We start from the raw sequence: 16,470 nt of genomic DNA, 5'->3' as shown, positions 1-16,470 counted from the left end.
AGAGAGAGAGAGAAAGATCAACATGAAAGGGACACATCGAGTGGCCGCCACCCACACAACCCAACCAGGGCCGGAGACAAACCGCAACCGAGGCACATGCCCCCAGCGGGAACCGAACCCGGGTCTCTCTGGACCGCAGGCCAATGCTCTAACCACTGAGCAAAACTGGCCAGGGCTATTTATTTATCCTCACCCGAGGACATTTTTTTCCCCATTTTTTTGTTCAGATAGAGTGGGAGGGAGAGAGAGAAAGAGAGAGAGAGAGAGAGAAACATTGACGTGAAATTATTATTATTATTATTTGTTATCCTCACCTGAGGACATTTTTTCTATTTTTTGTTCAGATAGAGTGTGGGAGGGAGAGAGAGAGAGAGAAACATCGACGTTAAAGGGACACGTCGAGTGGCTGCCACCCACACAACCGACCAGGGCCGGGGATAAACTGCAAACGAGGTACGTGCCCTTAGCGGGAACCGAACCCAGGTCTCTCAGGACTGCAGGCCGACGCTCTAACCGCTAAGCCAAACCAGCCAGGGCTATTATTATTTTTTAAAATAATTTTTCTTTATTGATTTTAGAGAGAGAGGAAAGGAGAGGGAGAGAGAGATGGAAACATTGATGATAGAGAACATCAATTGGCCGTCTCCTGTGTGCCTCCCACTGGGGATGGGGCCCACAACCTGGGCATGTGCCCTGACTGGGAATCGAACTGGTGACCTCTTGGTGCATGGGTTGATGCTCAACCACTGAGCCACACCAGCCGGGCTATTTGGGGCATTCTTTAAGAAAATATTTATATAATTAATTTTATTGTAGTTCCAGATTAATTTTTTATTTTATAGCAAATTGTCTTTTTCATTTTCTCTTTGTTAATCCTCACCTGAGGATATTTTTTCCACTGAATTTTGAAGAGAGTGGAATGGAGGGAGGGAGAGAGCAAGAGAGGTGAGAGAGACACATCTATTGATTGCCTTCTACATACACCCCAATCAGGGCCAGGGATCAAACCTGCAACCCAGGTAGGTATTCTTGACTGGGAATCAAATCCAAGACCCTTTGATGCTTGGGCCAACACTCTAACCATTGATCCATACCGGCCAGGGCATAGCAAATTGTCATTTAAGAAAATGTAGAAAACACAAAATCATAGGAAGAAGAAAAAATTAAAATTATCCATGGTTGTGTCACCTGGATTTAACTACTGTTAAATATTTCTATTGTTTTTTTAATCTTAGTTTTTCTCTGGAAAAAGGTGGAGTTTTACATAGTAGTTCTAACTATACTATGCCTTTTTCCCTGAATAGTATTTTTGTTTTTGGTTGTTGTTGTTTTTAATCTTCAGATAGAGTGGGAAGGAGGGAGGGAGGGAGAGCGAGAAAGAGAGAGAGAGAAGGAAAGAAACATCGATGTGAGAGAGACACACCTACTGGTCACCTCACGCACAACCCTGACCAGAGCCGGGTCAAATTGGAACCAAGGTATGTGCCCTTGACCAGAATCGAACCAGCGACTCATTGGTCCATGGGCCAACGCTCTAACTGCTGAGCAACCCGCCCAGGGCTCCCTGAATAGTATTTTTGAAAGCAGATTATTACAAACATTTGTTGAGTACTTTTCACCATTGTGCTGAGAGCTTTCACAGATATTTAATTTAATTTAATTTTTGTCAGAAAAGTATCATTTTTCTATTTTGAGAAGAGAAAACTGAAGTCAAAGAGGTTACTATTAGAAAAACAAAGTCCATTGTTGTTGTTTTTTTTTTATCCTCACCCAAGGACAATTTTACGTTTATCTTCAGATAGAGCGGGAGGGAGAGAGGGGGTAAGAGAGAGAGAAACATCGACGTGAGAGAGAAACATCGACTGGTTGCCACCTACATGACCCCAACCAGGGCCGGGGACAAACTGCAACCAAGGTACGTGCCCTTCGTGGGAACCGAACCTGGGACTCTCTGGTCCACAGGCCGACGCTCTAACCGCCGAGCCAAACTGGCCAGGGCCCCACTGCTGTCTTAATACAACGTACTACATGTATAAAACTTTTACACTGACTGATGAATTAAAGTGTGATATCAACTCTAAAAAAAGTTGCTATTCAAGGATGCATAGCTAGTAAATAGTAGAATCAAGATTCAAACTCAGGTCTTCTGACTATATGTCCACATGATTCTAGTACTATATTATATTCTGTTGAATTTGTCTTATGAATTATTTTTATTAAAAATTGTCTTTAGATATTTTTTGTGATTCTTACCTAAATTGAAAATTATTATTACAGATATAAGCCTTCCAAAGTCAGCAGCAATCTGTTATACAGCAGCGCTGTTAAAGACAAGAACTGTTTCAGATAAGTAAGTAGTTAAGGGATCTACAATAGTTTAGAAATATTGCTGAACTCAGTATTATGTTTTCCATTCACTGACTTTAAACAATACTCATTTTCCTTTTTGCTTCTTTTTGAATAAGCCTTGATCTTACAGGGCTCTGAGGCTTCTTACTATGTGTAGTAGAAAGAGCAAGGTTTTTAGAGCTAAAGTAAACCTGGGCTGAAATTCAAGTCTACCATATACCAGGTGTAAAAACCTTTGGGCAAGTTTATCAGTTTGAGTTTCTTTCTAATCAGTAACATAAGAATAATAATACTATAGGGTGATTTTTTGAGGATTATATGTGCTAAATGCCTAAAAAATGCTACATAGTAGCTATTGATGATAAGGACAAGATGTGTGGTAGAGGAAATAAATTTCATTATGTGTTCTGAGATTATAATTCTGAATTATTCTGTATTCCTTGTATTTGTGGCTGCCTTTGATGAATTTCACTTTATTCCACAGATGAGGTATTCAGAAACCAACCCAAAGGCGGCTATTTTCTTTTCCCATAGATTACTATTCCTTGATATGAATTAGGAATATTCACAGTTCGTTTCCTTTTCATGAAAATTTGATAAGAATGTATTTCTGTTTCGTGAGAGTTTCTGGATATCCCTATGTAGCCTTTCATATTTTATTATCTTTCCCAAAGTGCCTTAAATGGACTTCTTCTGAAAGTCTTTCATTACCTAAATTTGAAGATTTCCCTTTCTTATGCTGCCTTTCTTTATATGTTGGACCAAAGGCTTTAGTTTGATGTTTAGTAGTTATTTGGTTTTGGTTTTGGTCATCACCAGAAACCTCTGATTAGATTATGATCTAAATCCATATATTTTTTATATTTATTTCTCCATTTTGTGTTTTTTTGGTGTGGTTTTTGTTTTTTTTACAGATTCTCTCCAGAAACAGCCTCTAGACGAGGGTTAAGCACAGCAGAAATTAACGCCGTGGAAGCAATTCATCGAGCTGTGGAATTTAATCCTCATGTTCCAAAAGTAAGACATTTTATGATAAAAATGTTACTTTTATTTAAATTTATCAAATTGATGACAGTGTACAGACCAAAGTCTGGATTTTGGGTCTCCATAATTTGAGTCAGAATTGTTTTAGTCCTCTATATTTTGATACTTATTATTCACCTTAAAGGAGATATTAAAAGGCATTTATTACCTTTTTTTTTTTTAATCCTCACCCAAGGACATTTTGCATTTATCTTCAGATAGAGCAGGAGGGAAAGAGGGACAAAGAGAGAGAGAAACATCAATGCGAGAGAGACTCATTGACTGGTTGCCACCCACACGACCCCAACCGGGGCCGAGGACAAACTGCAACGGAGGTACATGCCCTTAGTGGGAACCAAACCTGGGACTCTCTGGTCTGTAAGCCGACGCTCTAACCACTGAACCAAACCAGCCAGGGCTACTTTTTTTTTTTAATCCTCATCTGAGGATATTTTTACACTGATTTTTTTTTTCCAGATAGAGTGGGAGGGAGGGAGAGAGAAAGAGACATCAGTGTGTGAGAGAGACACATCAATTGTTTGTCTCCTGCACAACCCAACCCAGGACCAAGGATCAAACCCACAACTGTGGTACTTGACCTTGACTGGGAATTGAACCCACAACTCTTTGGTCCGAGGGCCAATGCTCTAACCGTTGAACCAAACCAGCCAGGGCTTAAAAGGCATTTAGAAAGGTGGATAGGAACAGTAGCTCACTTACAGGCTTTGTAATTGCTGTCAAAATAGAATTCGAAATGTGTTCATTTGACTGTTCCTTCTACTATAGTTATAAAGAAGAAGTAAAATGGCTTGGTCTTAATAAAAGATCATTCATTTTTTCATTTTTTAGATTATTAAATCAAATTTCCTGTAACTGTAATAACTTTTTACCTCTAAACAAATGCTTGGGTTTTGAACTAGGGCTGAGTAGACAAAGACTGAAAACCAATAGATTAACATGATCAATGATAGGAAACATATTGTGGAAGTTCTCAGAAAAACTGCTGAGTTGCTGTTTATTTGGTCCCAGATGAAACTTTTGTTTCTATATTATGCCCATCTCCTTTGTTTTTATATTATGCACCTTGCAGACATACAGATTATTGGTTAATCTCTGTGTGTTATTACCCAAGATTAAATTTTGGGTTTTAAAAGCAGTGTCCTATATTAGGCAGTATAGAATAGTCAAGAATAGATGTCTTGCCCTGGCTGGTTTGGTTCAGCAGTTAGAGCGTCGGCCTGCGGTCCAGAGAGACCCGGGTTCGGTTCCCGCTAAGGGCACGTACCTCGGTTGCAGTTTGTCCCCGGCCCTGGTTGGTTGTGCGGGTGGCAGCCACTCGATGTGTCCCTTCACATCGATGTTTCTCTCTCTGTTCCTCTCTCTCCCTCCCACTCTACCTGAACAAAAAATGTCCTCGGGTGAGGATAAAAAAAAAAAAAGAATAGATGTCTTTATGAGAGAATGTAATTGAAACTATTGATTTCAGTATAATGTATGTTAATGAAATTTGGAAGTTAATAAATGTTAAAGAGATTAATCTCTAAAAAATCATCTCCAAGAAATGGAAGTTGTAAATCTGTTAGGGTGAGTAAATATAGAGTAAAGAAAACTACTGGAACCTGAGAATGAGAGTCAACAAATATTTATACCATTCTCTTATTGACACTGGTCCCGTAAATTTTTTATTTTTATTTCCTAAAGCATTTTAAAAAATTGATTTTTAGAGAGAGAGGAAGAGAGAGGGAGAGAGAGATAGAAACAGTGATTGGCTGCTTCCTGCATGCCCCGCTCTGGGGATTGAGCCCACAACTTGGGCTTGTGCCCTGACTGGGAATCAAACCAGCAAGTCGACCTCTTGATGCATGGGTCCACACTCAATCACTAAGCTACACTGGCCAGGCTAGTCCCATAAATTTAAATAAAATTTGTATTATGAATTATAATACATATACAGCAAAGTGTGAAAAACAGAAATGTGCATCTTAATGGTTTATTATAAAGCAAATGAGTGGAAACTACCACCTAGGTCAGGAAACAACATTGTCAGCCCCCAGAAGCCCATCTGACTGCCCTTTCCCAATTACAACTTCTTCCTCTTGCCTAAAGGTAACTGTTATTCTGACATTAATTGTGTTCGCTTCCTTCTTTTCTTATATTTTTGTCTATACTTTTCCTTTGTTGTTGGCTTTATGAAATAAGGAGTCAGTCCTCCTTTTTTATTCTCTGGAATAATTCTTGTAAAATTAAAATTATTTCTAAACAACTGGTAGAATTTGCTGATAAAGCCATCTGATTGAGGAGGATTTTTGTTACAAATTTTGTTTCTTTAGTTTAATAGTTTAATTACAAATTCAGTTTCTTTAACCATTCCATAACTATTTAAATTTCTTATTTTATTTTTGTGTTGGTTTTTGGTGAGCTGTATTTTTCTAGAAATTTACCTCACCAAAATTTTCAAATTTATTGGCATAAAGATTTCATAAAATCCTTTTATCACCTTGTTAATATTTGTGGGATCAGTTATAATATCCACTTTTTACTTTCTAACACTGGCTACCTATTTTTTTTCTTGACTAAATTCCCCAGGGATCTATCCATTTTATTAGGTGCAAAGAACCAAGCTCTGGCTTAGTTGTTCCTCTTTACTGTGTGTTTTTGGTTCATTCATTTCTGCTCTTTATGGCTTTCCTTCAACTTTCCTTGGCCCTATTTTATTATTTTTTATCTCCTGTATCTTCTTATATAAGTATTTAACTCATTAATATTCAGCTTTTCTTCTTACTAATATATCTTTTTTTTTATCCTCACCCGAGGACATTTTTCGATATATTTTGTTCAGACAGAGTGGGAGGGAGAGAGAGAAACATCGACGTGAAAGGGACACATCAAGTAGTTGCCACCCACACAGCCCAACCAGGGCCGGGGACAAACTGCAACCGAGGTACGTGCCCGTAGTGGGAACCGAACCTGGGTCTCTCTGGACCACAGGCTGATGCTCTAACCACTGAGTCAAACCAGCCAGGGCTCTTTTTATTTAAGCTATGAACATCTCTCTAAGCACAATTTAATGGCATACTATAGCAATATTTTTATATAATTTAGTTCAAAATATTAAAAAAAATTTTTTTTTCTTTACATGTTAGATAGAGAGAGGAAGGGAGAGGGAAATAGAAACATCAATGACAGAGAACATCAATTGGCTGCCTCCTGCATGACTCCTACTAGGGATCAGGCCCACAACCTGGGCATGTGCCCTGACCAGGAATCGAATGGGTGACCTCATGGTGCATGGGTTGATGCTTAACCACTGAGCCACACCAGCTGGGTTAGTTCAAAATATTTTTACATATTTAAACTTTTTTTAAAAAATAAGTTTTTGTTGAATTTTTTTTAAGAGACAGAGTGAAGAAGGGAGACAGATAGAAACATCCATATGAGAGAGAAACATTGATTGGCTTCCTCCTGAAGGCCCCACCCTGGGGATTGAGCCTGCAACCTGGGCATGTGCCCTGACAGTGAATCAAACCAGGAACTCTCAGTCCATGGGACGACACTCAATCCACTGAGCCATACTGGCTGAGCCATATTTTAACATTTTATTAGGATGAATTCCAAATGGGTTATGAAAAAAACTTATTCACTTGAGTTTGATGAGTTTTCCAAAAACTGTTAATGAAGATATGTTCACAAATAAACAATAAAACATCAGTAGAACTATCATATACTGGGCAAAAAGTCAAGTTGCTACTAAAAGTAACATGCAACAGCCCTGGCCAGTTTGGCTTAGTGATTAGAGTGTCGGCCCATGGACCAAAGAGTCCTCAGGATATGTTTTTATTAATCTTTAGAAAGAGAGGAGGAGAGAGATAAACATCGATGTAGAGAAACATTAATCAGTTGCCTTCTGTATGTTACCTGACTGGGGATTGAACTCACACCCTGGGCATGTGCCCTGACTGGGAATCGAACCAGGACCTCTCAGTCCATGGGATAACACTCAGTCCACTGAGCCACATCAGCCAGGCTAATTGTGCATTGGTTTCAAAACTACTGCTGGAGCTCTGGCCGGTTTGCGTAGTGGTTAGAGCATCAGCCCACAGACCGAATAGTCATGGGTTTGATTTGGTCAAGGGCACCTACTTCGGCGGTTCATCCCCAGCCCTGGTTGGGGTCGTGTGGGAGGCAGCCAGTTGATGTATCTCTCTCACATTGATGTTTCTCTCTCTCTACCTCCCTCCCTCCCATTCTATCTGAATATAAATGGAAAAATGTCCTCCGGTGAGGATTAAAAAAAAAAAAATACTGCTGGAGTCACATGGATGGGGGAGACTAGTGGAAATCCCAGGCACTTCCCCAATTACAAAATTAAATTTTTGGATAGGTAATATATATTAATTTTCATATTAAATCTGCTTTGGTAATCTAGGATGTTTTTAGGGACTTTTTTTCCCAACACACACACACTGAAATACTACAAAACAATTCTGAGAAAAAAAGAAAGAAGACCTAAATAAATGGGAGATATGTACCATACTTATGAATTGGGAGACTTCGTGTTGTTAAGATCACAATCTCTCCCCTAATTGATCTATGGATTCAGTGCAATTCCTATTAAAATTGTAACAGGCTTATTTGTAGAAATTGACAAGCTAATCCTAAAATTTATATGGAAATACAAAGGACCTAGAATATCCAAAACAATTTTGAGAAAGAAGAACAAAGTTGGAGGATTTATACTATTCAATTTCAAGTTATTTTAAAGCTTTTAAAAAGAAATTTTTAACAGTAATTAAGGTAGGTGAGTAGAAGAGAGTAGAGAGTAGAGAGTAGAAACAAACATAATTATGATCAGTTGATTTTAAACAAGTATTCCAAGGCAATTAATTGTTCAATGGGGAAAGGATAGTTTTTTGTTTTTTGTTTTGGTATGTGCCCCTAGCGGAAACCGAACCTGGGACTCTCTGGTCCACAGGCCGACGCTCCAATTGCTGAGCCAAACTGGCCAGGGCAGGAAAGGATAGTTTTTTTCAACAAATGGTGCTGGGACAATTAGGTGTCTATATAAACAAAAACAAAACAAAACAAAACCCCAGACCCCTTCCCTCATACCATATACAAAAATGAACTAAAAATATAAAACTTCTAGAAGGAAACCGAAGAAAATCTTGGGTTAGGCAAAAATTTCTTGGCAAGCATGATCCATAACAGAAAAAATTTGATAAACTGGACTTCTTAAAATATTTACTTTTCAAAAGGCATCATTAAGAAAATGGAAAGATGAACCAAAGACTGGGAGAAAATATTTGCAAGTTATGTATTTGTTAAATGACTTGTATCCAGAACTTATAAAGAACTCTTATAACTCAATAATAAGAAGACAAATGACTCAATTAAAACATGGGCAAAGGAACCCTGGTTAGGTGGCTCCGTTGGTTGGAACGTCACCTGGTACACCAAAAGGTTGCGGGTTCGATTTTCAGTCAGGGCACATACCTAGGTTGTGAGTTTGATCCCCAGTCAGAGAGCATACAGGAGGCAACCCAATCGATGTTTCTTTCTCACACTGACGTTTCTCTCTTTCCCCCTATTCCTCTCTCTCTTAAAATATATCCTGGATTTTATTGTATTTATTTATTTATTTATTTATTATTAATTAATTTATTTATTTTTGTTACAGATGTTTCTGCTTTTCCCCCCACTGATTCTCCCCCCCCCTCCCCGCCCTGTCCCCAACTTTGTTGTCCATGTCCATTGTTCATGCATACATGCATAAGTTCTGTGGTTTATCTCTCCCCCACCACCCCCTCTTCTGGGGATTGTCAATCTGTACCCCACTTCCACGTCTCTGGGACTACCCCATTCCTCAGACTGTTATATTCATTATATTCCACAAATAAGTGAGATCATATGATACTTGTCTTTCTCTGTTTGACTTGTTTCGCTTAGGATAATACTTACCAGGTCCCTCCATGTCATCTCAAAGGATAAGAGATCTTTCTTTCTTACAGCTGCATAGTACTCCGCTGTGTATATGTACCACAGCTTTTTTATCCATTCGTCAACTGATGGACATTTGGGCTGTTTCCAGATCTTAGCTATTGTAAATAGTGCTGCTACGAATATGGGGATACATATATTCTTTCTGATTGGTGTTTTGGGCTTCTTTTTTTTTTTAATCCTCACCAGAGGATATTTTTTCCATTGTTTTGTACAGATAGAGTGGGAGGGAGAGAGAGGAAGGGAGAGAGAGAGAGAAACATCGACGTGAAGGGACACATCGAGTGGCTGCCACCCGCACGACCAACCAAGGCCGGGGACAAACTGCAACCGAAGTACGTGCCCTTAGCGGGAACCGAACCCGGGTCTCTCCGGACCGCAGGCCGACGCTCTAACCGCTGAGCCAAACTGGCCAGGGCTGTTTTGGGCTTCTTAGGCTATATTCCTAGAAGTGGGATCAGTGGGTCAAATGGCAGTTCAATTTTTAATTTTTTGAGGTAACACCATATTGTTTTCCATAGTGGCTGCACCAGTCTGCATTCCCACCAGCAGTGTACTAGAGTCCCCTTTTCTTCACACCCTCACCAACACTTGTTGTTTAATGATTTGTTGATGGCGGCCATTCTGACAGGTGTGAGGTGGTACCTCATTGTTGTTTTAATTTGCATCTCTCTGATAATTAGTGATGTTGAGCATTTCTTCATATGTCTCTTAGCCATTTGTATATCCTGTTTGGAGAGGTGTCTATTTAGTTCCTCTGCCCATTTTTTAATTGGGTTCTTTGTCTTTTTTTTGTTGAGTTGTATGAGAGCTCTATGTATATTGGAAAGTAACCCCTTATCTGATATATCATTGACAATTATGTTCTCCCGTACAGTGGGTTGCCTTTTCATTTTGATGGTTGTTTCTTTTGCTGTGCAGAAGCTTTTGAGTTTGATGTAGTCCCATGTGTTCATTTTCTCCTTTGTTTCTGTTGCCTTAGGTGATGTATCAGTGAAAATTCTGCTGCATGTGATGTCTGAAATTTTGCTGCCTGCAGTTTCTTCTAGGATTTTTATGGATTCATGAGTCACATTTAAGTCTTTTATCCATTTTGAGTTTATTCTTGTGTATAGTGTAAGTTGATGGTCTAGTTTCATTTTTTTGCATGTAGCTGTCCAATTTTCCCAGCACCATTTATTAAAGAGGCTGTCTTTACTCCACTGTATGCTCTTGCCACCTTTGCCAAATATTAATTGAGCATATTGTCTTGGGTCCATTTCTGGGTTCTCTGTTCTGTTCCACTGGTCTATATGCCTGTTCTTGTGCCAGTGGCAGACTGTTTTGATTACAGTGGCTTTGTAGCATAACCTGAAATCTGGTAATGTGATCCGTCCTACTTTGCTCTTCTTTTTCAAGTTTGCTGTGGCCATTCGAGGTCTTTTTTGGTTCCATATGAACTTCGAAGTATTTGTTCTAGTTCTGTGAAATATGTCGTTGGTATTTTGATGGGGATTGCATTGAATCTATAGATTGCTTTGGGTAATATGGACATTTTAATGATGTTAATTCTTCCAATCCATGAACAAGGTATGTGCTTCCACTTTTTTATATCTTCCTCTGTTTCTTTTTTCAATGACTTGTAGTTTTCTGTGAATAGGTCCTTTATTTCTTTGGTTAAGTTTATTCCTAGGTATCTTAATTTTTTTGCCGTGATGGTAAATTGGATTTTTTTTTTAGTTTCTCTTTTTGTGAGTTCATCATTGGTGTATAAGAATGCCAGTCGAGCCCTGGCCAGTATGGCTCAGCGGTTAGAGCATCAGTCTGCGGTCCACAGAGACCCGGGTTCGGTTCCCGCTAAGGGCATGTACCTTGGCTACAGGTTGTCCCTGGCCCTGGTTGGGTCTTGTGGGTGGCGGCCACTCGATGTGTCCCTTTCACATCGATGTTTCTCTCTCTTCCTCTCTCTCCTTCCCGCTCTATCTGAGTAAAAAATGGAAAAATGTCCTCGGGTGAGGATAAAAAAAAAAAAAAGAATGCCAGTCGATTTCTTGATATTAATTTTGTATCCTGCTACTTTGCCAAATTTATTTATTAAGTCTAGTAAATTTTTAATGGAGTTTCTGGGGTTTTCTACGTATAGTATCATGTCATCTGCAAATAATGACAGTTTCACTTTCTGCTTTCCCATTTTCATCCCTTTTACTTTTTCTTCTGTCTGATTGCTGTGGTTAAGACTTCCATTACTATGTTAAATAAGAGTGGTGAAAGTGGGCAGCCTTGTCTTGTTCCTGTTCTTAAGGGAAATGCTTTTTATTTTTGCCCATTGAGTATGATGTTAGCTGTAGGTCTTTCATAAATGGCCTTTATTATGTCGAGATATGATCCCTCTATTCCCACATTGCTGAGCGTTTTTATCAGAAATGGGTGCTGGATTTTGTCAAATGCTTTTTCAGTATCTATTGATATAATCATATGATTTTTATCTTTCATTTTGTTTATGTGGTGTATCACATTTATTGATTTGCAAATATTGTATCAGCTTTGCATTCCTGGGATGAATCCCACTCGGTCATGGTGAATAATTTTTTTGATGTATTGGCTGGATTCAATTTGTTAGTATTTTGTTCAGGATTTTGGCATCTATGTTCATCAGGGATATTGGTCTGTAGTTTTCTTTCTTTGTAGTGTCTTTTTCTGGTTTTGGAATTAGAATTATGCTGGCCTCATAGAACGAGTTTGGACGTCTTTCTTTTTCTTGAATTTTTTGTAATAGTTTGAGGAGAATGGGTATTAGTTCTTTGAATATTCAGTAAAATTCCCCCATGAAGCCGTCCGGGCCTGGGCTTTTGTTTGTTGAGAGAGTCTTGATTACATCTTTGATTTCTTTTGTTGTTATTGGTCTGTTCAAGTTTTCTATCTCTTTTTGGTTTAGTTTTGGGAGACTATGTGTTTCTAGAAATTTGTCCATTTCGCTTAGATTGTGGAATTTGTTGCCATATAATTGTTCATAATATTTGTTAACAATCCTTTGTATTTCTGTGGTGTCAGTTATTATTTCTCCTCTTTCATTTCTGATTTTGTGTATTTGGGTTCTCTCTCTTTGTTTCTTGCTGAGTCTTGCTCAGGGTCCATCAATCTTGTATATCTTTTTTTAGAACCAGCTCTTTGTTTCATTGATCCTTTGAATTTTGTTTTTGATCTCCATGTCATTTACTTCTGCTCTGAGCTTTACTATTTCCTTCCTTCTACTTGCTCTGGGGTTTTCTTTTTGTTCGCTTTCTAGTTCTTTAAGTTGTGAGATTAGATAGTCTATTAGAAATTTTTCTTGTTTCTTGAGGTAGGCCTATAGTGCTGTGAACTTCCCTCTCAGAACTGCTTTAGCTGCATCCCATAGATTTTGTGTTGCTGTTTGTTCATTTTCATTGGTTTCCAGGATGTTTTTAATTTCTTCCTTGATCTTCATGGTAACCCTTTCATTGTTCAATAACATGCTATTTAGTCTCCATGTTTTCAAATGTCTTTGCATGTTTTTGTTGCAGTTGATTTTTAGTTTCATGCCATTGTGATCTGAGAAGATGCTTGATATGATTTCAGTGTTCTTGAACTTGTAGAGACTTAGTTTGTGCCCTAACATGTGGTTTGTCTTTGAGAATGTCCCATGTGCACTTGAGAAGAATGTGAATTCTGTAGTTTTAGGGTATAATTCTCTGTAGATATCTATTAAATCCATTTGATCTAGCACTTCTTTTAGAGTTTCTGTTCCCTTGTTAATTTTTTGTCTAGAAGATCTGTCCAGTGATGTCAGCGGGGTATTGAAGTCCCCTGCTATGATTGTATTGCTGTTGATTTCTCCTTTGAAGTCCTCCAAAAGATTTTTAATATATGTTGGTGCTCCTATATTGGGTACATATATGTTTACCAAGGTTATATCATCCTGTTGGATAAATCCTTTCAATATTATGTAATGGCCTTTTTTGTCTCTAGTTATGTCCTTCATTTTGAAATCTACTTTATCAGATATGAGTATTGCTACCCCAGCTATTTTTTCCTTTCCGTTTGCTTGAAAGATTTTTTTCCATCCCTTCACTTTCAACCTATGTGAGTCTTTTGTTGTGAGGTGGGTCTCTGGTAAACAACATATATGTGAGTCATGCTTTCTTATCCAGTCAGCTACTCTGTGTCTTTTTTTGGAGCATTCAAACCATTCACATTTAAGGTGATAATTGATATGTACTTATTGATTGTCATTTTTTGTTTAGTGTGGTTACATTTTTCTTCCTATTTCTTCTACTAATTACAATAGTCCTTTTAGCGTATCTTGCAGTGCTGGTTTGGTGTTAATATATTTTCTTAGCCTTTTTTTGTCTGGAAAGCTCTTTACTTGACCTTCTATTTTGAATGATAGCCTTGCTGGATAGAGTAGTCTTGGATTTAGATCCTTGTTTTTCATGACCTTGATTATTTCATGCCATTCCCTTCTGGCCTGTAGTGTTTTTGTTGAGAAGTCAGTTGAGAGCCTTATAGGGTTTCCTTTGTAGGTAGCCTTTTGCTTATCTATTGCTGCCTTTAGGATTCTCTTTGTTTTTAATTTTTGGAATTTTAATTACTATGTATCTTGGTGTGGGCCTGTTTGGGTTCTTCTTACTTGGGGCTCTCTGTGCTTCTTGAACTTGAATGCCTTCTTCCTTCACTAAGTTAGGAAAGTTTTCTGTCACTATTTTTTCAAATATATTCTCTAACCCTTGCCCATTTTTTTTCCTCTCCGGGGACTCCTATGATGCAAATATTATTGCGTTTCCAGTTGTCCCACAGTTCTCTTAAGCTATCTTCCTGTTCTTTCATTGTTTTTTCCTTTTAGTTTTCTGATTGGTTGATTTTTTTCTACCCTGTCTTCTAATTCACTGGTCCGGTCCTCAGCTTCCTCTACTCTGCTGGTTAGTCCTTCCAGTGTGTTCTTTATTTCTGCTATGTCATTCTTCATTTCCACTTGGTTGGTTTTTAAATGTTTCTATATCTTTACTCATGGTGCTGATGTCCTTACTCATGCTGTTGAGCTTCCTCAAGATCATGGCTCTGAACTCTACCTTTGATAATTTGCTTAACTGCATTTCATTTATCTCATCTTCAATAAAGTTCTCTTGTTCTTTCATTTGGGATTTGTTTCTTTGTTTCACCATTTTGGCTATCTCAGTGGGTTTTGGAGCCTGCCAAATTTTCCCTGTAGGTGTTGGTGTTCTGCTGTTTGTGGCTCCGTCTACTGGGTTTGGATGAGCCTGGGTGGGCCCATGTTAAACACTGTCAAGTCTTACTTTTCTGGGTAGATTTGCAAGCCCAGGAAAGGTTCAGTTATCCTCTGGCTTTTTTCTGGTGGCTAGTAGTCTCAATTACTCAGTGCCTTGGAATGTAGCCCTGGTGTTTTGCATAAGAGGATTTCTAGAGGGTGGGATAGATGCTGGTTATTAATGAGCCTAAATTTGCATTTTTTTGCCTCTCCTGGGAAAGGCTGAATCTCCGAGGTGAGGGGTGGGGGGGCTGCTTCTTTTCCCCACAGCTCAGGGAAGGAGCACACTGGCCACCGTCCATTGTGGCCACAACTTAGCAAAAACTCATGAGTGCCCTCCAAATCCCGGTTGTCCCCACAGAGTTCCACCCCAGTCTGCCCTCCCTCTGCCATAGCCCCCAGGTGAGTGGCCGTGGCTATTTTAGCGCTCTGTCCCGGCTCTCTGCACTGTGGAGTGGGCTTGGTCTTTATTCCCCAAGGGCGTTGCTCACAGCTAAGACTGCTACTGTCCGTGGGCTCCCAGCCCACCACCCTCTTGCACCTCCGCAGATCCTACCAGTGTCCCTGGTTATATGGTCCTGTCCTGCTGCTTTTTTCCGAGGATTTGTCTTTATTTTAGTTGTAATGCCCTTTTGGTCCTGGGAGATCGTCTGCGTAGCTTCTATTCATTCCGCCTCCATTTTCACATCCTCTAAGCCTATCTTGTGTGCAGCTGGTCACACAGGCCTTCCTGGTGCCCCTGCACCCTGCAGCTCCCGCGGATAACTGGATTGCACAGTCCTTTTGGGGACTGGGCTCTATGCCTATGTTATGGGCTGCTGGGTCTCACAGGCCTCTCTGGTGTTTCAGCACCCCACAGGCCCCGTGGGTAACTGGATCGCGCAGTCCCTGCTGAGTCACACAGGCCTCTCTGGTGCTTCAGCACCCCACAGGTCCCACAGCTAACTGGATGGCACAGTCCCTGCTGGGTCACACAGGCCTCTCTGGTACTTCAGCACCCCACAGGCCCCATGGGTAACTAGATGGCACAGTTCCTGCTGGGTTGTGCAGGCCTCTCTGGTGCTTCAGCACCCCACAGGTCCCATGTGCAAATAGATCATGCAGTTCTTGCTGGGTCACGCAGGCCTCTCTGGTGCTTCAGCACTTCACAGGCCCTGTGGGTAACTAGATCATGCAGTCCCTGCTGGGTCCCACAGGCCTCTCTGGTGCCCCTGCACCCTGCAGTTTCTGCGGGCAGGCAGCTAGATCGCACCAGTCTCTCTCAGGCTCAGGCTTCCCACTGCTCTTGTAAACTACTGGACCTCACAGGCCTCTGTGGAGCCCCAGGTCCCACCACTGGTGGCTGGAGAGTGCTGCTGCCCCGTGAGGCTCAACTTCTCAGCTTTTGCTGTTTTTATGGATGGGTCTCAGCTGCTGGTCTGTGCTTCTATTGCCTGGGGATGGATGTCTCCTCCACAGCCTCTCTTTCTGGGCGTATATCTGGACTCTGATCGGGCTGCTACTATGGTGCTGGGCTCTGGGCTGTCTGTGGCTTCCACGACCAGCACCTTGGAAGCTCCATTACTGTGCACTGGTCTGTGTTGACACAGAGTGTCTACTGGTCCGATGGTGCCAGGTGTGCTGGTGGGCTCCGGTTGCTGGGCCCTAGCCACTCCCACTGCCTCCTCCCAGGGAGGACCCAGGATCTTCCAAAATGGTGGACCTCCCCACTGTGCAGGGAGAAGTGCCCTGAAGGGCTACTTACCACAGTAGCCGGCTGCTTCGTCCACAGCACAGGAACCTTCTGCTCCGTGGCTCTGCACTGCTCGGGTTTGGTCGTCCACCTTCACATCCACTCA

At 40.4% G+C, this 16,470-nt stretch overlaps 1 protein-coding gene across 10 annotated transcripts in view; it reads left to right on the top strand.

Annotated features, from left to right (window-relative positions):
- The window catches only part of ST7L (suppression of tumorigenicity 7 like), a 147,031-nt gene that overhangs the window by 46,009 nt on the left and 84,552 nt on the right, over positions 1-16,470 (top strand). For all 10 annotated transcript variants that reach the window (XR_004960849.1, XM_036271850.1, XM_036271852.1 and 7 more), the window contains 2 exons: positions 2,278-2,350; positions 3,264-3,366. Coding sequence is in view for 9 of the 10 variants with exons in the window: in XM_036271850.1 (XP_036127743.1) it covers positions 2,278-2,350; positions 3,264-3,366 (176 nt within the window). In the remaining variant the exon portion in view is untranslated. The remainder of the gene's footprint in view (positions 1-2,277; positions 2,351-3,263; positions 3,367-16,470) is intronic.

Source organism: Molossus molossus, unplaced genomic scaffold (assembly GCF_014108415.1).
Source record: "Molossus molossus isolate mMolMol1 unplaced genomic scaffold, mMolMol1.p scaffold_m16_p_20, whole genome shotgun sequence".
NCBI classification, from domain to species: Eukaryota; Metazoa; Chordata; class Mammalia; order Chiroptera; family Molossidae; genus Molossus; species Molossus molossus.
Note: the sequence above shows the minus strand (reverse complement) of the source record. Positions and strands in the feature narration are given on the sequence as shown.